This window comes from Balearica regulorum, chromosome 4 (genome assembly GCF_011004875.1).
Source record: "Balearica regulorum gibbericeps isolate bBalReg1 chromosome 4, bBalReg1.pri, whole genome shotgun sequence".
NCBI classification, from domain to species: Eukaryota; Metazoa; Chordata; class Aves; order Gruiformes; family Gruidae; genus Balearica; species Balearica regulorum.
This window is the reverse complement of record NC_046187.1, coordinates 53,521,633-53,547,380: the sequence shown is the minus strand read 5'-3', so window position 1 is coordinate 53,547,380 and position 25,748 is coordinate 53,521,633. Positions and strand designations below refer to the sequence as shown.

The window sequence follows — 25,748 nt, the reverse complement described above, 5'->3', positions numbered from 1 at the left end:
CTTTTGACAGAAAGTGGCCAAACAGATCTAGAACTATGCATACGCTTGGGCAAGCCCAAGCACAACTACAGGCTGGGCAGAGAATGGATTGAGAGCAGCCCTGAGAAGGACTTGGGGGTATTGGTTGATGAGAAGCTCAACATGACCCAGCAATGTACACTTGCAGCCCAGAAAGCCAACTGTATCCTGGGCTGCATCAAAAGAAGCCTGATCAGCAAGCTGAGGGAGGTGATTCTCCCCCTCGGCTCTGCTCTCATAAGACCCCACCTGGGGGACTGCATCCAGCTCTGGGGACACCAGAAACAAAGACATTGAACTGTTGAAGTGAGTTCAGAGGAGGGCCACAAAAATGAACAGAGAGCTGGAGCACCTCTCCTATGAAGACACCTGGGGTGTTCAGCCTGGAAAAGAGAAAGCTCCGAGGAGACCTTACAGCAGCCTTCTAGTATCTGAAGGGGCCTACAAGATAGCTGGAGAGGGACTGGTTACAAGGGCAGGTAGTGATAGGACAAGGGGTAATGGCTTTAAACTGAGTAAGAGTAGATTTAGATTAGATATTAGGAAAAAATTCTTCACTGTGAGGGTGGTGAGGCCCTGGAACAGGTTGCCCAGAGAAGTTGTGGATGCCCCATCCCTGGAAGTGTTCAAGGCCAGGTTGGATGTGGCTCTGGCCAACCTGGTCTGGTGGAGGGTGTCCCTGCCCATGGCAGGGGGGGTGGAACTAGATGGTCTTTAAGGTCCCTTCTAATCCAAATCATTCTATGATTCTATATGTGAAGTTATTTCCACAAATGCCTCCTTGGATTTCAAACCCGTGCTCCCTTCAAGATGTAATTAGCAATTTGGAAAAAGTCATACTAAATCTTTAGCTAAATTTTTGCTTGTAAAAATGTAAAAAAAACCCAAAAAAACATTCCAAATGAGGTTTGGGGTTTTGTTTGGTTTTTTATTTACTGCATTAAATATTTGATTTTAAGACAAGCAGGTTTATTTAAAAATTGCTTAAATTTGTTTATTAATTTCCCACAGATTGGTATTTTTTTATTTCTTAGAATGAACAGAAGCATACCTGAAGTAGTATCCTGAGCTTTCAAACCACACCAAATAGGAAAGATATTTCCTAATAAGATATTTCATGCTAGTGTTTCCTCACTAGAATACCACGTGCCTTTCCTATGCCATCAGATTACCTGGAAAAGTCACTCTGCAATCAATGACTCTAGTAAGCATACTGCAGGAGTCCTTAAGAGCAAGGGCCAGTCGATCCAAAAATGCCTTCTACCTCCCACTTCCAAACCACCATAGTTACTACTGTCTATGTAAATCTGTTTAAAGCTGGATTGGTAAGTCTACAATGCATGTTTGAGAATATTGTACATATCTTAAGTCTTTCTGACTGTAGCATGTTCAGTTTTATAGTATATCTCCATACTCGGAATAGGAAGATATTTTTCTTCTTCCCTATTTTTATATATTCATGATCCATACTCCGCGCTTGGAGGCTGATTCAGTTAATTTTTACTACAATGAATTTTTGTCTTCATTACAAATGGACTCCATCACATTCAGATCTCATTAGCCACTTTTTCAACATTAAGGAAAAAAAAAAAGAAAATATTCTTTCCAATAATGACAGATGATAAACCGTTAATGGCTTCATGAAACTTACAAAATTAACTCAGCCTTTTATATGCTTACAATTGTTAGTCCAATATTGCACAATAGTGCAATAATGGAATTTCCCCAACATTTACACTTACTAATTCACAGAATTTATGCCAAAAAAAGCCAAAACCAGAAGCCATCTCCAGCTTAAAGAGAATGTTCCTCTTTTCTGACGTTAAAAATTCATCTCTGTCATGCTTAAGGCAAGTTGGTTCCTAATGTATGTTTATTTTCAAGCTTTTTAATGTCCATATTTTTAACCAACCTTAAGGTGATATATCTCCCTTTTTTTTTTACCAAACAGCATAATACCCAGAAGCAGTTAGGCCATAAAATCCTCTTGGCTTCCTATACAAAATAAGTTTCTCATGACATTACTCATAATTGTAGCGCTTTGCACAAGTGACCTAAACCAGGACTCTCCTTCCTCAGGTTTCTGTGCTTTGAAACCAGTCTTGAAATTCAGCCTCTTTACTGATTCTGTAGTTATACTTCTTCAATAATTCACACATCTCCTCCACGTGCAGTCCGGTGATATTTCTAAGTGCAAAAGCTACATTTCTCCTTCTCATGGCAGCAGTGCAGCTCCAGCTTCACTGCAGGCACTTTGTACCATGGCAGGGTGCCGGAGCTGCTTGAAAGCACGTATAAAAGATTTAAATAGGTTATGAGCAAGTTTAAACAAGATTTTACCCTGTTGCTGGTAGTCATACTTATGAGATAATCGTTTATTGCTCCAAGTAGATATGTGGAACTTTGTCAAGAAATAGAGAAGAGCGCTGCTATAATGTGCATCTGGTCAAAGAGCAAGTGATCCCCCACCACTGGCTGCACAGAACAGGGTCAATTAAATTTCTCAGCAACCTTTACAAGAACAACATTTGCTATGGTTGACTGCTTTCTGTTGTCATAAATGTTCCACTTCTCTCACCAGACATATCAAGTATCTAATTCTGTCACCTTATTTACAATCCCGACTTGCCCACACTTTCAGTATTGACTAATCTGGTTAAAGAGATTTAATTTAATCTTGTTTTTAAAAAGAAGTGGTATGACTATCCACATGACCACAAACCCTGGGTTCTTCTTGAACTCTCTCTACTGAATTCCCATAGAAGTTAAAATGGAAAAAACAAGAAAAGACTTCAGTTTGAGCAATGACCACACTGGGAATCATATACTTGCCTAGAAGAGCAGAACTCAGCCACCCTTGGCAGACTGCTACCACTGCAGTTATGTGATTGAAATGAGTGTGTGGGATCCTCTTGGCTTGGAACTTCTGTGCTTATCTTACCAATCTGGACTTTGAATATTGCCAAGCCTGAAATGAGATCAGTCTGTATCTATCCTTTCATCCGTCATATCTTTAAATTCAACCAGCATACACAGTAGCCACATTTATTTCAGCAATATTATTTAGAGGAGCCAGAATTAATCTCTAATAATATTTTTTTTTCTTTTTATATCAATTACTTCAGCCAGAATGTACAATTGTCTTACTGCAAATACAAATTTACGGCCACCATGAATAGCTTAAAAAACCAAACAACTGATAAAACTCCCAAACTTTCTCCATTTCAGTTGCCCAGTGACACAAAGGAATAGCTACTGCTGTGTCACAGAGATCTTAGTCACACAGTAATTCTGTTTTTTTCAAATAGAGACCAAGTATTACTGACAAAAATATTCAGTGTGCCCCTCTAAGATCAGTGCTCATTATTTTCAGACAATATTGTTAATAAAATGCTGATTAATGTTTAAAAGAATCTAAAATGGGAGGAACAGTGGGAAATTAAAAGGGTTTGAGGTTGGAAAGCTATGTGTTACACGGCTGAGCCAGTCTAACAACCTGCTGATGTCAACAGTCAGAACATCCTGTCCTCCTCCACCACCTGGCACTGCCTCTGGCGCTTGCTCGGTCCTGTGCCAAGCTAACACAGCTTGCTAACCCAGCAGAACATTAATCCAGAAAAAACCCCAAAAACCAACAACCAACTGCATGAAATATCTTTCTGCTGATTAGCAAGTTTTTTCAGAGCAGGCCTGCAAAGGCTAGGACAGGGAGGAGATGGACCTGCCTCTTTCAGCAGCAAACTGCTGGGCTAACATAGATGTAATGTATATTTTCACCCCAACAGTCCTTATCTCAAGGCTGAAATGTTTTAAGGAGTCATCGCCTAGACAGCTGAGGGCACTACGGGCAGCCCTGCTCCATCTCACTGCAAATAAAACCAATAGTTTAAACCCCCCTCTCAGACAGATCCACCAGTCAGTCTCCTGGAAGGTATTTTAGCCAGAGGACATTAACCTGCAGGGGAAAGGTAAAGCTGGAAGTGGTAACTTCTTAAAGGGCGACAACTAGACCTGCAAAACCCGTTAGTTGCATTTCTATTTGACCTGAATGTGAGCTAGCACAAGATAAGCATGCAAGACACGTTTCACAGGGCTTTTCAAGCCCCACATCTATTTATTCTCTGAGGAAAAAAGTATTCTTTAAAAAAGCATTCTAAAATAAGTACATATTTTAACTCCATAAACTCAGTAAAAATATATAAATTCATATTCCAAGGCAGATTGAAAACTGGCTGAACAGCTGGACCAGGAGAGTGGTGATCAGTGGCACAAAGTCTAGTTGGAGGCCAGGGACTAGTGGTGTACCCGAGGAGTCAATACTGGGTCCAGTCCTATTCAACTTCATCAGTAATGATGTTGATGATGGGGCAGAGTGTACCCTCAGCAAGTTTCCTGATGACACCAAACAGGGGGAGAGGCTGTAACACCAGAGGATTGTGCTGCCATCCAGAGGGACCTCAACGGGCTGGAGAAATGGGCTGACAGGAACCTCATGAACTTCAACAAGGAGAAGTGCAAAGTCCTGCACCTGGGGAGGAGCAATCCCAGGCACCAGTACATGCTGGGGGCCACCCAGCTGGAAAGCAGCTTGGCAGAACAGGACCTGGGGGTCCTGGTGGATCCTAAGTTGAAGATGATCCATCAATCTGCCTTTGCTGCAAAGAAGGCAAATGTGTCAGACTCCATAATACAAAGTACTGCTAGAAGGCCAAGAGTGATGATCTTTCCCCTCTGCTTAGCACTGGTGAGGCTACAGCTGGAGTCCTGTGTCCAGTTCTGAGCTCCTGGAACAAGTTAGACCTGGACATACCAGAGTCAGTCCAGCAAAGGGCCACAAAGATGAAGGACTGGAGCATCTCTCCTACAAGGAAAGGCTGAGAGAGCTGGGACTGTTTAGCCTGAAAAAGGGAAGATCTTACAAATACGTATAAATGCCTGAAGTGAAGGTGTAAAAAAGATAGAGCCAGGATCTTCTGAGTGGTGTCCAGTAACTGAAAAATACTCAATGGGCACAAACTGAAACACAGGAGATTCCTCCTGCATGTCAGGAAACACTTTTTCCTGTAAGGCTGACCAAGCAATGGCACAGATTGCCCAGATAGGTTGTAGAGTCTCCATCCTTGGAAATTTTCCAAAGCCATCTAGACATGGTCCTGGGCATCTGGCACCAGGTAGCCCTGCTTGAGCAGGGGCACTGGACCAGATGACCTCTAGAGGTCCCTTCCAATTTCAGCCATTCTGTGGTTCTGTGATCTCATTCTTAATTCTCAATTGTGTCCAAGCTATACTCTGAGAATGGCAACTGCAATAGTCTGCTGTGATCTTGGGGCATGGTAAGTGAGCTCAATTCTGCTGCAAGCACAAGCTCTGGCAGAGAAACATGCTTAGCAAGCCTTAGCTCTCTGGTACCCCCTTCCTTTATCAGAGGTAAGAAGCCGATACAAGAGGTTGCAGAGTTACCTTCATTAAATTTATTTGTTGAATGGCTTCCCAGAGTGTAGAGAATGCCCCACTAGCTACTGCAGCCACTTTAATCCCCTCCAGCATTATGACAAATCTGTAAAGTAGCCTCAGTTAAGTGGAAAATGTGGGCCCCCAGCACTAAAAAATATGACAGGGCACTCCAGAGACAGGTGGTCTTGATGAAACCGAGCCTGGACCTCATTTGAAAAATGCTGGTCTGAGGATTTGCCTTGTTTACACTATTGATTTCTGCTGTAACTGAATTTACATGAGGTGGTAACAGCAATGAGCTGTTAGTCATACCAAAAATAAACTGCTTTCAGCTTCATTTTAGTCACTAGGTTACATTATCCACTTTAATGGATCTCATCTTTTGTGAACTTGGTCTGCAATGTACTGCTCCTCTCAAATGCTCTTTCCCCTGTTTGAATTCAGTTAATTCCCAGATGTGAAACTAATGGCCTTCACAGTAAACATGGCCACAAGCAACTACGATTGTAAGTTTTTCTACCTCTTCCCCACTTTGTGATAGCAGTGATCTTTCATCTCTCTGGAGCGAGAAGTAAATTAGCTTTGATGATCAGCTATAAAAACTGTTTTATCTTATTCCTGGCATCCTGGCTATGTACTACTGCTCTGAGTAAGAACCAGTTCACATTGACTACCAGATAAGTCACCTACATCTCTGTAAATCTGTCTTATAAATCAGAGAAAAGAGAAATGGCAGCTCACATTCATTGCCACCCATGGCCACGGCCACCATCTACTCCTGACTAAACGATATATAGTAGGAAAAAACCCAATAGTATACAAAAGCAAAAAGGAACAAAGGCAATCTATAGCAAAAATCTGCATCTCCTACCTCTGCTCGACCTTCATAATACGTTAGCATAGACTTTGTAAGTACAAAAAGCCTCTCTTTGTAGTTTAACGGAGAAGTCCTCTTCTTCTGCTGTGATCTTTTAATCAAAATCTCTTGTAGGATAGTAGTCGTATTCATTTCAGCCACTTGTCACCTCTGTTTTTAGCCATTGAATATCAGTTCCTGTGAAGACAAGAGAAAAATCATTACAATATCTTTAGCAGATCACAGATCTGGAGATTTCTGTATTAAAAAGAGCTTCTACTTATAAATGAAACTACCTGAATAAACAGAAAGCTAGAGCTCACCCTAATCATCTGGAATTTTACAAAAGTTAATTATTGGACACATTTTGCTCAGCAGAAAGCTGCACTGGCACGTTCACAGGAAGCCAAAACCTGTACCTACTGGATTGAAGTAAGGGACACTCACAGAAATTATGGGTGTGAAGTCATCCAAAACGTGCTCCAGGCAAACAGCAGTGTACAACTGCTTTTTCACCGCAAAGTCCTAATGTCTATCAAAGTTTTAATTGCTAAGGCCTGTGCATATATAAATGCCATTTGCAAAATTCTTTGATATACAGAATTGAACATGGATCAGTGTCACTTTGAAAATTCACCCCAACTATATTAATGAAAATTTTCAGATGCAAACGGTCATTTAGAAGATGTCAATTTGAGAACAATGAATTAGAGCTTATTTTTCAGTAATTGCTAAGTATATGCCCTCCATCTTCTATTTAGAAAGACTTGCTGACCATCAACAGTCTAAATTTCACTTTTGGCAGTTCTGGTTGCTCAGTAACAACCAGCTGCTTTGAAGTTTCACACCACGATTGATACCTGTAGGACAGACTTAAACACAAACACACCCACAGTTACTCAGTTGGCAAGTCTGGCTCCAGAGCCCTGCCAGACAGAAAGTGCCAGGCAATCTTCTCTGTTCTTTACAATAATGCCAGCTTCAGCACAGCTGACCTCCTCCCTCATCTGCTCGCCCTGCCGTGCCACTCTGCCTTGTGTGGGTGCCAGCGTTCCTCCCGCTGGGCTGGGAAGCGGGCTAGGGAAGGGATCCAACCAGACATTTCATCACGCAGCACAGCCTGCACAGACTTAACACACAAGGTGGCACAGAGGCAGGAACGAAAGGTGTGGGAAAGGTTGTGGAGAAGCTGTTCCAGAAACCTTTCCCACCCCCCATTACCTTTCCCTTTGGTAGCTTTCTGCCGGACCTGCCCGCTGCCTCCAGCCGTGCTCCAAAGCCTGGGCACGCTGCAGGCACAGACCTCGTCCGCAGCTCGGGCTAGAGCAGCACAGCTGCGGGCTGAAACCATGACTTGAAGAAGGAACAGCAGCATCTGCTGAAGCACTGCTGACTATGAGTATCTTCTCAAGTGTGTGTGTGTGTGGGGAGGGGGGGTGGGATGACTCAAGCCTAAGCCAAGCACTGCAGATCTCCATACCAGTGGGAAATTTCACCCACATCTATTAAAAAAAATTTTTTTTCACCTCACAGGGCTGAATTTGTGCACCTATTTACTACTTAGAGTATTTCAAAATTCACTGGGGAAATGTATTTACATTTTTCTCTGTGGGCAATGTAATTTCAGCATGGACAAAACAGTGCATTTCACAGGATTGTGCAGAGAAGCTTGAAGAGCCACAGGCCTCCTCACAACATTACTTAAACTTTACCTTACAAAAGTAAAGTTAAATGTAAACAAATTCACTTAGTGCCTCTTTTGCTTTGTGCCCAAACACGTCATTATTTGTTGTGACAGTACATGAAAGGACACCTTTCACCTTCCAGTCTAATCCTGATGCCGCGTTTCACTCCCTGTTTTGGCCAACTAAACTCTCGTATCCCACACTCCTGCCATTTCACACAGCTGGATGTAGTTGTTCACTGCTTTGAAACATCCCTTTTTAATGTATATCTCTGCACATGCTAAAAAATTAGTCTGTGGTTTACATGGAACTATAAAATAAGACCAGGTTAGGATGCATAAGTAAGACTGTAACAGGACTGGAAATTATTACAAATGAATTGGTGATTATTACAAACAATCCCTTTTTGTTTTTCCTCTTCCTCTGATGCACATACACACATACAATTTGCTGGTCATCTGGCACATTGCATTTTGGAAAAGACGACTGATCTTTTTGAGTTAATAATTGTCTAGAGTGCATTCTTTAATTGCTCAAGCTGCCAATTTCTTTTTTATTGCCCTTCTAAAAATAAATTTGGAATCTTAAAGGTAATTATAGAAGGAAAGATACTACCATGAACTGAAAACACAAATATTGTTCAAAGAATTAAAAGCCAGTATTAACCTTCAGACCAGCTTAAAGCATGCCAGACTATAAGGGTTCCCATCACAGGCTCTCCCACTCAAAACAATCCTTGTGGTCTCTATAGTACAAATTCTCTGCTGGCACTTATGAAAAACATAGTAATTATTTGTCTTAGAAACTGTGATCTGAGAAATCCCCAGACTGTTATACTAGACCACACAAAAAGGACTCTAAATTAACTATGATTTCAAATCTCAGTATTGATAATGCTAAAATATTGCATTTCCCTGCCAGCCCTCTTTGGTAACATTAACATTATACAAGAAACAAAACAAAAACCCTTTTGACAAAGTCAGTGTTAAAAAATAAAACCATCAATAATGTAATTGGTCAATGTCTGCACCTGGTTGCTACACTGAATTATCTCTGCTATGGAGATCTCTACAGATTAGAACCAGTTTCCCACGTCAGAAGACCTGCCTTTGGTCACACAAACCTCTTTTGTTTGGGTTTTTTTTTCCAAGCCAATGGGTCTGGCCACATTTCTGTTTCAATAAATAAGTCTCCGGACAACTGAACCCTCGCCTATTCTTCCCAAAGTTCCTTTCCAAAACTGCAATACTTCATTGAGAAGCACCTGTAACAGCCACCTTTTACCTCTAGATATCAAACCCATACATCACTACTTTTCCTTCAGTACAGTTTTAGAAATTTTCTGCATTATCTCCCTCAAATATTCCATTGTTCCCAGACCATCCCTCAGGACACGCAGCTATCTGCGTGACACTGTTACCTTCTTACAAACAGCTGTGGGAGTTTCATGCTGCCACCCATCTAAACCGTTCCCAGTATCACTCCTGCCAGGGACTTGCCTTGTTCCCTGCCAACCTTAGTTGCATGATAACAAACATGATCTAATTTGCAGAGGTGCTGAGTACTCAGAATTATGACTGAGTTACAGATTCTCAGATATTTTTTAGGGCAGGAAAACATTCTCAACTTTAAGTATCAAAAAGCCTGCATCAACTTGCACTATCCATCTTCACATTCTACAAATATTCACCTGTATGGCCACGAAGTCACCACACACCTTCACCAAAACAAATGAAACAATTGGTAAGATAAATCTGCTGAGTCAATATTGGTTGGGATGCCCAAAGTAAGTTTTTACTTGTAGACAGAGCTTCTTATGCATGCCACCTCTCCTGGTTTTCACTGGGGAAAAACGAGGTACTAAGTGATGAGGTAACCCCAGCGCTTGCAACACTACCCACCTATCTCCTGGTTCCCACTCACAGCTCCCGGATCGTGTTTGTTTAGTGAAACAATTAGTTACCATAAGTCGGTCAGTAAGCACATGTAACATTCAAAAAGTTGCATAAATGTATGAGAGTCCCAGTGGAAGTTCTAGTAAGTAGAAAAGAGAAAGTGCATCCCAATCTGACCAGAGCTTCTCTGATCCGAATGCGTTTTATGGCACAAAGCTTTGTATCGCACAGTCACGGAGCAGTTCAGAAGAAAAAAAAGGCATTCTGCAAAACACACTTATCACAACAGTCATAAAAAGAATACCAACAGCAAACATTTGTCTGTGGCTGAAAACAAAAATAAAAATCAAGCTGGAACTCTGTTTTCAGAGTTTTGACCCCCTCCTCAGTGACAGTAACATTTACCTGGGAATTCAAATTATGTAATAGTCCACTAATTGAATTGAAAATATCAAAATGTCAGTTTTAAGTACACAGATGGTACCTTGTAATTCTGAGTCAAATCTCTAACTCTTCAAGAATTATTTTTTTTTTAATTAATTCAGATCAATTTGCTGATCAAGTTCATAACGTGTCCCTGCAAACGGCTGCAGTGAGGGAAGTGAACAGGCAGCACGTTGCAGCTCTGGGTAGAGCGCAAAAACAGCACATAAGGAAAAAGAAAAGAGGAACTCCTTACCCTGGTTTTTCTGCTGAAGCTGCTGTTGCTTTATCATGAAACTACAACCCAAGTTACATGTGAATAGTTACCTACATGAGTATCCAGCACAGGCTTATTTGAATAATTACTACTTAGCATAAGCAAGGATCGCAAAATCTGATCTTGTGCCTCATATGGTAGAAAAGTCTTTTTGACCCCCATCTAAGGTTGCAGATTCAACCTCCAAAAAATAAGACAACTGAATAAAAGACAACTGTTATTAATCCCTATTCAAACGGTAAATTTCACAGAAATACAAATACAGAAAAATATACTTTAGCATAATCTTTCATAATTTTAAAAATGGAATTAAGGGGGAAAATACTGTAATGATATCTGAGATGTATCATATGCCAGAAAAAGGAGAAGTAAAAAATATTTGGATTTGCTTTTTTTTCCCCCTCCTCTCTTGTTTTAACAGCAGACTCTCGGAAACCACTTTGATCATGTGCTTTTTTTTTTTAAACTGAGAGAAATACAATTTGAGGGGGATATTTTTGAACAGATTTCAAAATTATACCCAAAGGTTTGCAAAATTCTAGCCTCTGTTTGAAAGTCAGCCAAAGAATAACTGTTTAATTTTGTACATAATCAGACCCTGTGAAAATAAAATTCATATTTGCCTGCACTAAATTTAGGTTGAAAAGCGAACAGACTAAGGGGTAAATCAGTGACAACGCTTTGACTGGAGATTCTGAGATAACCATGTGATGTTGCAAACTATCCTTCGTTCCACTGAAAGCTACTCACTACACACGCAGGAGGAGTATTTCATTGCAACCAGCACAGATTTTCCAAAATTCCTCGGAAACAGGCTGAGTACATTTTACAAAATACATTTGTTTCCTTTTAGCATTATGACTTAGGTAGCTGGGGTAAGTGAAGACAACAACACTGAAAAAAGTGATGGTCCCTCTTAGATAGGGCCAGCTGGAATTGAGTTTGTTCATCACACCAAACTGGACCATGAACTCGTCAACCATCACAAAAGACAAGTAGAGCCAAAGTGCACAGAACAACTCAGGAAAAGTGGCAAGAGCAGCAAAAGAGTTTCTTTCCCCTTACAATGATGAGTTCAGATTTAACAGAATGACATGTACACGTCTCCAAATAATTTGTAAACTCAGCTATTGCTCTTTATTGTGACATCCTGTAAGCAGTATGTTCCAATGTCTAAGTTATCCTTTCACAACTTTATAGTGTGCCTTCAATTCCCTCATGAATAAATTATTTAGGAAAGGAACCTCTGCTTTATGAATTACATAAAAATTACATCATTACCATCCATGACACAGAAAATATGTTGACATGGGCATTTTTTAAAATTATTTACTGCTAAGTTAGAGTTAGCACCACTATGGGATACCATACAAAGGATGGACTGATCAATTTTCACTAGCCTCGACAACTTCTTGTATTTTTATTCATTCCTCTAGAGCCGAGTATTTCTAGCTTTTCTTATTTCTTCCACATAAAAGTTCTGCAATATCTATAAACTTGCACTATTTTGCTTTCAGTTTTTCAGATCAAAAACCTCTATCACACATAATGTTCTTTGCTGGAATAAAATAAAGCTGAAACTTAGTCTGGGACACAGAAAAGGAAGACAAAAAAAGACTTTGAAACATCAGTTAAAGTAGCAAAATCCAAAAGTTTTCTCAGCCTACTGACGTGCACACACAGCCACCTGTCCTCTTTAAAGATAAAAAGGTTTTCAATGTGTCACTGCCTCAAGAAATAGTATTGGTGATAGCCTACAGTGCAAGAGCTGAATACCTGTTTGTTTTGTTAGTCAAAAGGTATGAGTTCACCTTACAATTTCACTGAAGGCTAGAAAGTCATCTTCATTTCTGTACTAAAGACAGGCAACACCCACTGCCCAAGAGTTGCAAATCTTTGTGAACATGAACTTGTTTCCCTACTGTATTTATTGCCTGCAAAGTGATGTTGTTACAGATGTAATATCTCCAAGCCTGTGTTTTTGCTGCACTTCCAATGCTTGTGAAAAGTCTTTGTCATTCTTTACCATCATTTATATAGATTAAAGTTTAAACCCTATTTTCATCCACCCCCTTTTTCTCACACAGAGTAATAATATGACATGAAAAGCTGATGATTTATGTTGTTGGGGGAAAGAGGTCTTTATATGTATATACCTATATAGAAAGCAGACGTAATTCATCGTATTCATGGGAAAGGTAGTTAAAAATGTATGCAAAGCCACACAGAGAAAACCTTCAACAGTAAGAGAATCTCCAATACTCTGCCAGTCTAGTTTTTTTAGACTTGAGAATATTAGGTAGTTCTGTAACCACGTATATGTTATACACATGGCTTTGCATCACCCTCTGTTTAATCCATATAATAGTTGCTATTATTTCCATAATAATGCTATTACCATTAGCTACTATTGTTAAATTCCACTCCAGCATCCAAAGTTACTACTTTATTGTTGCTGTAGACGGTGAAAAGCTTTCGAGGTGGCCTACCACAATTGAATGGTGCTTCCCACAGAAGAAACCAAATCGCAAGTCTTCTGCAGACAGAACTGGCCTCTTCTAGTGAAAACCTGTGGGTTTGGGCTCACTAGAAGCCATATGCAGTCTGACAAAATAAAATATCCTGTCAGCAAGTTTTACTACATTCACACAGCTTCCAGGCAAGAGCTCTGCATATTTGGCAGCCTTAGCATAACAGGGAGACCAAATTTTTACAAGAAGATAAACTTATCCCCAGTTGAGCCTTCTGACAAAACCTCCTGTGACAGCCAGCAAAATCACATGTGAGAAAGCTATATTTTAACTATCACTCATTTGATTCAAGCAAAGGAAGATTAACATTAGAGAAGCAATTTTAAAAAAGCGACCTCACTCTCTTTTTAAAGACTTCTGAGAGTAGAGTTCTAATTTTTGAATGAAGGAGGCAGCGCTATCACAGTGATGACTTTAAACAGCTGACTGAGGATGCTGTCGCTAACTATACCCACTGCCTGGTATGGCACTTACTGCCATTTCTATGATGCCTAATCCACACTGTTCAGGCAATGATGAAATCCAAGCCTAATATCTTTATGCACTGAGAGTTGGTATTAACCCTTAGAAGGGAGACGGCCAATTTTCCCAGGTCCAAACTTTGTTGCTCAGGTTTATTTTTATTTCTAAATGCCAGTATTAAGTGTAGTGAAATTGGTAAACTTAAGTTTTCTGCTGACATACAGCAGCTCTTACCTGCTGTGGTGCCATCACCAGGACTTCAGGTTGCTGCGAGGGGTTTGACTGCAGCTGGCCAGATGAGGCAGAGCATAAAGAGATTTGCTTCTTCACTTGTGCAGCGTAAAGGTCTGGTGAAGAATATTAGTTTGGTTTACTTGCACAAATACAACTGGCCCTCAGCTGACAGAGAAGAGGTAAAAGATAAAGCATGAACAAAAAGGAAAAGTCAGGGTCTGAAGTGGGAGGAGGCATACCGGTCCTTCTTACACACGTGCGTACCCTCAAAAGGAAACGGTCCTCTTTGTTCTGGCAAGTATTTTCAAAGTAAGGTTAGAGAGGAAAATGGAAGAACTACCTCCAAACCAGCACAACATTGGTTTGGAGGACCAGAAGCTCAAAGAGAGCAGAGTGTATTTACTTCACTTTTACGCAGACCGAAGCTATTTCACGTTTCCCACTGGCCCTGGGGCTCTGGGGAGGCATTCCATAAAGCAGAGCTGCTGCCTCAGCCTTTTTACTAAAATCCCCTGCCGATAAGAAGGGAAGAGAAACAGTAACACCCACTTACTAAAGAAACAGGCAAAGATGAGATTGGCAAAGGAAATGGGCGATGCTTGTGCAAAAGCTTTTCCTAGTTCTCCAGGAAGCCGGAGATTTGGAGGGCTGAAAAAATAAATGTTCTGTTAAATGAGAGGTTCAGCCTAATTCTGTTTAGGAACCTAAAGCTCACCATTAAGTAGGAGGTCAATTGCTATTGTACACAAAACTGCAAATCTATGTGGAGAAAAAAAAAAAAAGAAAAAAAAAAAAAGGTCAACACTGCCCGGGGCTGCTATTCTTTTTAATTAAAGGAGTCAGTTTAATTCACTTTCTTATACAGTTATACAATTTCAGGTGAGCACTTGATGTTTTACACCAAAAATAAGCTCAATTTATTTCAGTATTCAAGACACTCTTTTGACATGCTCTAACTAAAATACTGTAATACATAACAAATCATGACTTGCTTTATGCATAGGGAATGACTAATACTTCCTCAGTTACTTCTCTTTCCAAACACTCTAAGATGAACTTTTTCCCCTAAACAACTACTTGTTCTCCAGCTACTAAAGTTAACTCTTTCTGCTCTGCCAGCATACATGCCAAGTAACTGATACCAATACAATGATCACAGTCTTGTTTTATACCATTGGACTGACATACCTCAAAGTGGAGAATGGTAGAAATAAGTCACCTATTAACCATCTAGCACCAGCTCTCCTCTGGTCCCAAGCTCATTAATTCTGGAGCTAGAAGCAATCTTCCACAATAATATTTCAACACATAAAAGCAACACCCAGCCTTCTAGATCATTACCTGCGATCATCTTAAAAGCTACCAAGAAAACTCAATCAGCAGTTGAAGGAAAGCTTTTCTGGCTTGGATATACATTGCCAGCAATAAGCAAACCTGAAATACTCCAAAAGAGGCTTTCTGTTCTCTGCACCAAAAGACTGCCATGGCAAAGTGCCACTGGTACGTCTATATGGCACAGTTGAAGCCATAGAAATCCTGGCTTGGCTCCTGATAGCAGAAAAGCAGAATCAGCACTACCCTGTACTTGCACTACTAAACAGTACTCTGGGAGTATTCATTCAGGTGCAGATTCCGCTGCACTTGTTTGTGATCCTAGCTGGCTTGTTGCCAGCTCCTCTCACCTGAACTCCACGGAAAAAAACCACAGACAAGCCCACAGATGAATATCTTGAGTCACTTGTTCCTAGACTGACACAGAATTTTCAAAGAATGCTGTGAACAGGATGGTTTTAAGCGTGATAAAGGTTTTATGAATTAAAAATATATTTTCCATGTCTCACAAGAGGCATGTAGAAGTGGTCTGTAGGTACATCCCACACAAAGTAGAAGCAGGCATCAATTATGACTTCACCTCAACCACTCTCTGTCCCAGGCTACCCTTAAATGACCTGAGATGCCTTGCATATGTAGAAGCACAGCAGGTCATAGAGCACCTCTAATTTCCTCAATGCCTGCTGGAAAACCAGTGATATGGATACACAGGTTTTGAAATCCATCTTCAAAAGCCAGCCTTTAGTTACAAAAGCTCAGACTATGCAGTCCATCGGAGCCCTGCTAGACCACGTATAATGATCTGACAATACTCAAAAAGGTAGCAATTCACCTCTCAATGTGCCAGCTAGCAGTACAACTAGTGAGATGAGTTTATTTGGAGAAGTTCCTAAAAGTGAATTGAATCAAAACAGCATTTGGTTTTAAGACACCCTGCAAACATCAACTACGTATCCGCTGTTTATTGCTAGGGAAACAAGCTATTTACCTAGCAACCTGTCACCTGCTTTTTGCACTTATATTTTATTCACAAGAAATGTAAAGGAGCTTCTTTCTTCTTCAGGGAAACTACTATTTCTCAAATTGATAGCAGGCTGTAGCTCCTTATCTGTTTGTCTTCTAAGACTATTTCTATCATTTCAATAATTAGATTTTCTTTAGTCAGATAGAACTGTCTCATCAGAATTCAGGTATAAATCATTTTATCATTTCTGCAGTGCTCCTCAAAATATTCTCTTTTCCCACCCCCTTTGCAGCTAGGTAGAAACTATATTATTTCTGAAAATGGATAAAAACTTGTAGCACCTGCAACATAAAAGCCAGCTGAGTGCTTTAATTTCTACAGAATGAGAGTTACAAACGCATCCTTGAGCCTCAGTGCAAAGGGATGGCTTATGGGAAAACTAGTTCAGACCCATCTGTAATAAATTGGCTACCTCTCAGCTAAGGGCCACATGGCCACAAAATAAGCATATGGCTGGGAAGGGCTGCAAGGAAGTCCTGAGGTCAGGGAAAGTTTGCAAAGAAGTGGTTGGCTTTCAGGGAATTTGGAGGGGGACTCTTAGTCATGCGGCTTGCAGAAGAGAAACCTGCCTCTGGATAAGCACTAGGTTAGAGAGTGGTGATGGCTGCTGTATTGTTTTTCTTTAATATTAACACCAATTTAACAGAACCAGATGACATGGCTCTGAACCAGCTGCAGGGATGTGCTGTTACTTTTTCCTGGGCTGTTGAAGACCACAGTCTACTCTCCATATTGCTAAAATCACAATCTTCTTTCTATCTTTTATCAAGCATCCACCCTTATAGGTCATTCATATAGAGTACATATGAGCCAAGTTTCTGTCTACTCCATAGGAACAGCTGTTAACAAACCCATTGTAGGCACTCTTTCTAAAAAGAAAATAAGCTTAATAAAAATCACATCCTCTTTTTAGTTAGCCTTTTAGATGGTCTGTGAAGAACATCTTAGCAGCAAGCTCTAATATTGAAGTTTCGCTGACTAGTTAGGTTATCTGAGGCAAGAATTAAACAGAGTTGTGAACAAGAGATTAAGCACCGCTCCTGCATGCCCTGTACCTCCCATCAGGCGCAATTCCAACATCTGTACACCAGCATTATGCTTTTAACAAAATCAGGCATGCAAAAGACATAGCCCAGGTCTTATAGTGTGTGTGTGTGTATATATATAGCAATGTGGTAAGATGCTGGCAATATATGCTAAAAATTTACATAACATGCTTTTTTTTATTATAACAACTGTTTAATCCAAATCAGATATACCAGAAACTACACAATGTTTGAAAACATTCATGACTAGGGCCATTAATAAGAAAAATAGGCACTTATATTAATAACTGGTTTTAAATAGGGACAGAAACAAGCACCCACTAGACTATGCAGAAGCTACTCAGTAAGAAATACTTCAAGAATAAACAGGGGAATTTCAGCTGAAGACAAACTGTGAAGTTGACTCAGATGATGAACTACTGGCCACAACTCACATGTTTGGCATCCACATTGACTAATGGGTGTTATTTCCCCTCAAAGTCTTTATTCTGAGGTAGTATTATAAGACCACTTGATAACTGTAGCTTTTTTGCAACTACTGAGTGGCTGACTAGTCCCAAACTTCTCTTGTACAGCCAGTGCTGATAAATCTAAAGTTACAAGTCAAAACTGCCTTCTGTGCATGAGGAAAAACCCAAGGCAGCAAGTGGGCGACAGGAAATACTGCAAGTTCCTGTTTGCCAAGTTTCCTCTGCGGCATTTTCACCAGGATATGTCCCCTCCACTATGAAACAAGCGCAAGAGATTCAACCCAGAGTGAATGACCATTTACATTTCAGCTGAGATCTTGTACTACTGTTCCCATATCTGGCAATTCAGGGCCATGCATACCAAAACAGTGGCATTGGCAAGGTCAACATCCTTATCTTCTTATCCCAGACTCTCTTACCCTGTTATGTGGGATGGGTTACAAGGGAAATTTCACATAAATGAAACTCATAATTCCCCCACCATCACACCACACCCTCACTTCTCTGAGCTGGGACAACACGGCTCTTAGTGTGAAAAATTACCACTTGATTGCACTCAAAATTGTAGAAGTAGTGCTACCAGACTGAATTTCACATTGTCATGTTTTGTGCATGTCTAGCTGACATACTAATTAAAGGACTGTACTTACAGTAACTTTCATTTTCTTTAATCAGCTAACAAAGCCTTTCAGTTTCTGCTTTTCTCTGTACTTGAACCACTTGCATGTTATGATAGGGATTCAAAATTAAAAAAACAGACAAAGACCTCTAAGTAGAATCCATGCTGCTGGCTACTTTCTGGAGAGCTACTTGGAAGAATGAGACCTATTTTCCTGAAGTTACTGATGCAGATCCTACAGAGTTCTACCCTAAAATTATTTGTAGTGTTCTGTTAAATTGTTAAACTTCTACTTGCATTTCAGCCGCTTACAAATAGTCTCCACACAGAGGACTGAATCCAGGCTGCAACCTTGAAGAGTTTCTTCTTCACATACAGTGCAGCTGAAGCAACATGGAATACCAAAGGACTTCAGTTTCACTCATGTCAAAATATAACTATCAATTTAGGGGAAAAAATTCTCACTGAATCTGAAAATAAAGACAACCGAGTCATTGCTGTGGTTTCATGTTTTCCCTTTCCTCTCACTCCTGCAAGGCAGCGAGCATCTCTAGTGAAGTGGCTTGTTATATCTGCTCCCCTTGATGTCCGTTCTCAAATGTCCAGGTGTTTCAACTGCTGCGAGCTAAACAGGGAATACGAGCACTTGTCAGGTGTCACAAGATATTTAGCATCTTAAGGAACTGTATTCAACTTAAAATCTCTTTGAGATACCATGTGATACTATCATTAATGCTTGACATTATTTTGCTCCACTTATACCACTCAATTATTTACAGTGAGGTATAAGGATACTACAGAAAGGGCATCACCAGAAGTTGGGCTAACACAATCTAGTCCCATTGAGGTAAAAAGGACAAGGGGTAAAGTTATGACACTGCAAAGGTAAGATAAGTTAGTCCTCCATGGCTAAGTCTCAAATTTTCATGGGGAGTGCCTCCTTCATGCTGACTTTCAAAGTTTTCAGTTCAAGAGATCCAGAAAAGTAACTAAGCAAAACTGAGAAAAACTTGCTGCTTGCCATGACTTTATTTTTAAATGAGGGAGCTGTAATCCCCCTCATACTTTGAGAGAGTGTCTTGGTGAGAAGAGCAAACCGAAACAGCCTAACCAGCCCTCGTCTGAATGAAACAGTGGCCTAATGGGAAAAGAAAACCACACACGGCTACGTAACTAAACATATCACATAATGCGTTACACGTAAGTGAGCTGAATTGAAGTTGCACTGGCAATTTTGAACCAGTGACTCTCAACATCTGAGTGCTAGACTTCATGTTTAAAATAACATTCTTTTAGACATCTTTGCTGGATACAGTTTAGGTAGCAATTTTACTTCCAAAAGATCTCAAAGTATATTTAAGATTAACAGTTTTAAGGATCTCCCATGGGACAGAAAAAAGCAATCCATTCAGCTCAACTCACTTTACACATTAAGAGCACATCCCTTGAATTGGGTCACACAACCCAAGGTGGGACAGGCCCCCCTCTCTCCTCCCACCATGGCACTGGGAATGGCTGCGGTTTGCAACTTCAGCTGGGAAGAGATGCTCATAATTGGGAAGGGGAGGCAGGGAAAACACACACACAATTATTTTTTCTGCCAGGATACGGAGCTTGAGCCTATAATATATGACATTCACAGGGCAAGCAGTAATGCTGAACATGATGTATTGGGGTTATCTTGTCTACCCTGTAGGCTAGTACAGAGAACCTGACAAAATGATTTTTGCACAGGGCTGCCTAGGACAGAGTTACAAGAGATACTATGTTCAGCTAAAAGTGAAGGGCAGTTATCTGGGTCTGATGGCAAGTTACATGGCTATCCTGAAGGGGGGAAAAAGAAAAAAAAAAGAAAGAAAAAGTCTTCTTTTGTTTAATAAGCATAACTGGTCAGGAATTGGTCCCAGTCTAATGTGACAGGGGACAGTGCGCTCTCCAGAGGAACAGGGTCTTGATATCCTGCCCAGACCCTGGTTCAGAAGAACCCCACTTTCTGTACCACCCAAAGCTGGGTTTTTATGCCCCACGTACAAGGGAAACAAGGCCTAGATCTTAAAACATTCTTACGATTTAATCAGCTCGCAGCTTATAGTAGGCACAGGGCTGAGCAAACCCCCCACCTCCCAAACAGGAAACTCAGCTGCGACCTACTTGAGCATATGTGAAGTTATACCCTACATGTGGCAAAGTGGTACCCATTCATACATCTGCTGATAAGGGAAACGTGAATGAGGAAAAGCAAGAGTGCCAAGAAAGCGTTCGTCCAGGTCCCACATACCTCAGCACACTGCAATCTTTTTTTTTTCTTCCTTTTTTCCTGCATTTGTTTAATGTTGCATAGGATTTTCACCTTAAGAACCGAAATGAGGCAGCCCAGTTGCCAGCTTTCTGCCTTGCCTCGGATGAGAGTTTGTGACTGCAAATGTGGCCAAACACTTCTCCTTCCTGTCACCAAGAGCCGAGTCCCGTGGCTGCCCCTGGCAGATGGGTAACAGCGCTCACACATCAGCCAGGCTTGGGCTCCTCCAGAGCAACTCATCTCTGTGCCAGGCTCCCGAAAACCATCTCTCCTGCCCACAGTACCAAGGCTGGACCACACCAAGCTAGGCACAAGCTTTACTGAACTGCCCAGAATACAGGACACAGTCATTTAACCAAGATGCATCTTTTCAGCAATGCCATTTTCCTCCTAAGTGTTTGGGTATTGTCAAAACCAAAGACTTCTCCTAGGTGATCTCGTTCTTAAGGTAAACCCTGCCTGTGATAGACAGGCCTACTCCCAGGAGGCTTCTGCTACTCTTCCAGAGACTTCATGATCCCATTTGAACACAGCAGCCACTTCACAGTGCTTGCAAGGAACAGACCTCTCCTTACTCCATCCCACCTCCACACCTAGGAAATTGCAAAAATCTGCTCCTCTCCCCACAAAGCATCTCCTACAATGAGATTCATCTCCCCACAAGTAAGAAGAGATCTATCTGGTTTTCAAAGTTTTATCTCACATGGTATTTTCCCTGACTCTGAATCACAGCCTGGACAGGGGATGACTGAGAACTGCCGGAGCTGTAATGGCCACGGGGCAGCGGTCAATCACAAGCCTCTGCTCCTCAGTTCCTCTTCTGCCATGCCAGACAAAGGGCATACACGTCCACCCCGACACTGGCTTCCCTCACCTACACACTGCGTTCTTTCCTTTTTCCTTGATAAATACACTTGGAAAACCAGACCAGAAGAACAGAGTGCTCCTCTGCCAAAGGGCCAGCAGAGTAAATGGGGGATTTACCTTTAGAAGTAACACCCTCCGCTAACAAAAATGCATTTCTTGAGACCTGGTTGACCATTTGTTAAAACACAGGGGCAATTTCACTGGTTTCTGGAGAGCTGTGCCCTGTTATATCAGTGACATATCTAATGCCTAGTTACCCTGGTTTCAGCTGAGATAAGAGTTAATTTTTCTTTCTAGCAGCCAGTATAGTGCTGTGTTTTGGATTTAGTATGAGAATAATGTTGATAACATACTCATGTTTTCAGTTGGTGCTGTGTAGTTGTAGTGTCCACACTAAGTCAAGGACTTTTCAGCTTCCCATGCCCTGCCAGGTGCACAAGAGGCTGGGAGAGCACAGCCAGGACACTGACTCAGACTGGCCAAAGGGATATTCCACACTATATGACGTCATGCTCAGTGTATCACTGGGGAAGCTAGCCAGGAGGTGGGATCACTGCTTGAAAACAGACTGGGCATCAGCTTGTTTTTTTATGCATGTGGTGAGCAATTGCATTTATGCATCACTTATTATTGTTATCTTAAACTGTCTCTATCTCAACCCACATTTATTTTTTTCCTTCTCCTCCCCATCCCCTTGGGGAAAGAGAGCTGAGTGAGCAGACGTGCTATGCGTAGTTACCAGCTGGGGTTAAACCACAGCACCAGTGCTAGCATGCAGCCTTGGCCAGGAGAATTAGGGTAAACTGGGCTGATCCCTCTGCAGTGAGGAGGACGTCTGTTAGGCTGCAATCAGTGTAATGAGTTTTGCATACCCATAGCTTCCTCTGTTATCAGCAGGTCATTTAATGAACATCATCACTAGCTTCCATGGTGCAACAACTGACTGACCATTGCTTTTGTTTTTTAACCAATGCATTGGTAATTCTGTAGAAATAGATACATACGCACCACCTCAGGCCTTCTTCTCCAAGCCAACCTTTACTCCACTTGGGCAAAGTACTACTTTCAATGTCTTTTGATTTTTATACTGGTATTTTCTTATCCTGTTTCTGCAGGAGAGCTATTACAGACTGCTACAACAGTCTTTAGCATACACATAATTTGTTGGCATACTCAAACTTGCCTTTTTTTAAAGCACAGTTCCAAGTTCAGCAGTGGAAAGGTAATAAGTTACTGGAAAAGCTCAGAACAAGCAAAAGTAGAAAAACATCTTAGAAGTTAATGGTTAACAGAGGCTGAAGACATTTTTTCCATGATCTTTGCATTGACAGCAGGAAGCACAGACTTCCATTGTCTAATACACAGAAAGTGTTTTGCATATTTGAGATACAAATATTTGTATGAAACTTACACCACTGTGAACCTTATCTTGTGTATCCAGTCTATAAGCTAACACAACAGAGGGAATTAAATCTACAACAGGTTGCACCTACATTTGGTGAAGGGGAAGACTTTTCTTGATACTTCCAAGCAATTCTGTGAAAGTAACCACTTCCCAGTTATTTTAACTTTAATTACAGGATACCACACTATCACGGCATTTCTGAACGCAATGTTGTTTCAGGGCAAGATGAAACAATATGGAGCTGATATGGTTTTATCAGTTTTATTTTATTTTTCTCCCTTTTTAGCCATTGTAGGCAGTCAGCCAGGCTACTGGATATGTTGCAATGCCAAATCCACAATACTGAGCTCACAGCTAAGAATTAAAATGTAACTTAACTTAGGACATAGTTCTAGCTCCCTCACAATCAATGGTTTTAAAAAAAGATTTTAAAAATTCTACATTAACATCCAAAAAAAAGGTGCTGCTCCTATAAATTTTGAAGGGCTAATAAAATCAGCTCTGGCAGCTGAGAACTAGAATTATTTCACAACAGAGGTCTAACTGGCAGTACATTTTAACTATGTGAGCTCCAAATCTTTGGGTTTGATTTTCACACCTGTGGGACTATCTCAAAAAAAACAAGGAGGGAGCAACTATGTGCCAAATATAACCACATTGTTCTATTTTCAGTGGTTTCAACAGGCAAGCTCACATAGAAATCATCTAGTTCAAAACACTCATAATATTCACTTAGAAATTTAGCAGAACATGTAAAGCACCCTTTCATTGAGGACTAAATGCAGGCACAAATGTGAGTATTTCACCGTAAGATGTACTTTCTCAATAAAGCAAACATGTAAAATAAAACCTAGAGAAATATGAAGACTATCAGAGGAGAGTCTGATAGCAAATGGGCTCCTTCCTGCTGTAACCCCCTTACAAACCATAACCACCAAAAGGCTACAAGCAGCTACCTCCCCACCTACAAGAGCAACACCGGTGAAACAAAACCAGGATGCCTACAGAGCCTCTTCTGCACAGCTGGTGCGCTGAAAGGAAAGAGGAGCACGTGCAAAGTCACTCCGCGTACTCTCTCAAGTGTAACTGGGAGCCTATTTGTATGAGTGCTGCTTTCTGATGGGCCAAAATACCCTAAACATTTATATAGCAGCCATAAGTAACGGCCCATCTTCCAGTCACTGGAGAGTTCCAAGAAATTAAATAGCGATGCTTCACCCTGCGGCCACACTGTATCAAAGGTGAGACAGTCAGACATTTACTCTGAAATGAAAACAAATGCTTCAGAAGTACTCACAAGACACCGTTTTAATCTGCATTTCTGCTAGAGTCAGTTTTTTCATCTATAAAAGCTACAATCTCACTTATTTGACTCACAATACTAAGCATTTCAGATCAGCACTTGTCACAGTAAGGTATGCATCTGTCATTCCAAGTAGAGAGCTTATGGCCCTGTCTACACTAAAAGCTTAGTTTACAGTTCAAATAATTATTGGTTCTTACTTATAGGGACATAGAAAGGAAGCCTATGGAAAAGCACCATGCAAATCCAGTCACCTACTGCAGGAGCTGCAGGTACGCAGTATCCCAGCACAAGGCTCAGTAAGAGCATTCACTGCCAAGAAAGGATAACCATGCTGTGGGACAGAAAGCAGGGGGATTATTAAGTAGTTGCAATAGGACAGGGGATAATAGCTTTAAACTGAAGGAAGGTGGATTTAGATTAGATGTTAGGAAGAAATTCTTCACTGCGAGGGTGGCGAGGCACTGGAACAGGTTGCCCAGAGAAGCTGTTGGTGCCCCATCCCTGGAAGTGTTCAAGGCCAGGTTGGATGGGGCTTTGGGCAACCTGGTCTAGTGGAGGGTGTCCGTGCCCACAGCAGGGGGGTTGGAACTAGATGATCTTTAAGGTCCCTTCCAACCCAAACCATTCTGTGATTCTTTCTACAATTCTAAAATGACTGCATTCACAAACAAGGCTAATCGTGCCTTGAGACGAGGTGGAGCAGTCTTAGTAAAACACTGGAGTTCCATGGATATAAGGAAAGACTCAGAGAAAAAAGTCACTTAAACAAGAAAGTACTCAGCAACTGTTAGTTTTAAAAAGGATTTGGCAGCCTGAGCTACAATCCCTTATATTACACAAATTGCAGTAATTTTAAGCAAAGGTTTAAAATGCAGCTTTTGTCACAGCTCCTGCTTACAGATCCGTATGACACTTGGACGTCGAGGAAGAAATACTTGTACGTCTTAAGCTGCAAACAGCGGCTGCTGCAGGGTGCACCAGCCCTCCCGGGACAGGCTTCCACGGCTGCGCCCCACGGCCGCCACGCTCGGGGCAGTCCCGGCTGGCAGCACGGTGAAATAAACCCACCCTGCCCCGCCGCGCTCCCCGGGTCTCTTCGCGGGGACGGTCCCGCTGCTCGCCAGCCCCGGTTCTGCCTTACCTGAGCTTCCCGGCCGCCGCCGCGGAAGGAGCCCTGGCGCCGACGGAGCGGAGGGAGGCGGAAGGAGGGAGGGAAGTACTGCAGTGCCCCGCTCCGGCCCGGGAAGCCGGCTGCGACGCCGCCTCCTCCCGCCGCCCCGCCGAGCGCAGCCCCCCGCGCGGCGGTGGCGAAGGAAGCGGCGGGGGCGGCCCCTGAGCCGGCGCCCACTCCCCGCTCCGCCGCCGGGGCAGCGGCCCTGTCCTGGGCGTCCTCTGCGCTCGGGACAGGTGCGGAGCGGCGAGAAGCTGAGATAAGAAGGTGACCCACGTCAAACAGACCTGGCAGGAGCTGCCCAGAAACGTGTCGGTGAAGAAAAATGCAAACTTTAGAAGTCGGAACTAAGTCTAAACTCTCCCCCAAAATCT

At 41.7% G+C, this 25,748-nt stretch overlaps 1 protein-coding gene across 5 annotated transcripts in view; it reads right to left on the bottom strand.

Annotated features, from left to right (window-relative positions):
* TEC (tec protein tyrosine kinase) overlaps positions 1 to 25,478 on the bottom strand; it is a 53,200-nt gene extending 27,722 nt beyond the window's left edge. Inside the window, exons 1-4 of one of the 5 annotated variants that reach the window (XM_075752216.1) lie at positions 25,345 to 25,474; positions 13,836 to 13,948; positions 13,098 to 13,212; positions 6,344 to 6,526 (exon numbers count right to left, since the gene is read on the bottom strand). In XM_075752216.1, coding sequence (XP_075608331.1) covers positions 6,344 to 6,481 — 138 coding nt within the window. In that variant the 5' untranslated portion in view covers positions 6,482 to 6,526; positions 13,098 to 13,212; positions 13,836 to 13,948; positions 25,345 to 25,474. Of the gene's footprint in view, positions 1 to 6,343; positions 6,527 to 10,587; positions 10,640 to 13,097; positions 13,213 to 13,835; positions 13,949 to 14,388; positions 14,479 to 25,344 lie in introns of those variants that run through there. The other 4 variants (XM_075752214.1, XM_075752215.1, XM_075752217.1 and 1 more) reach the window with 4 other exon arrangements.
* Positions 25,479 to 25,748: the final 270 nt, after the last annotated feature.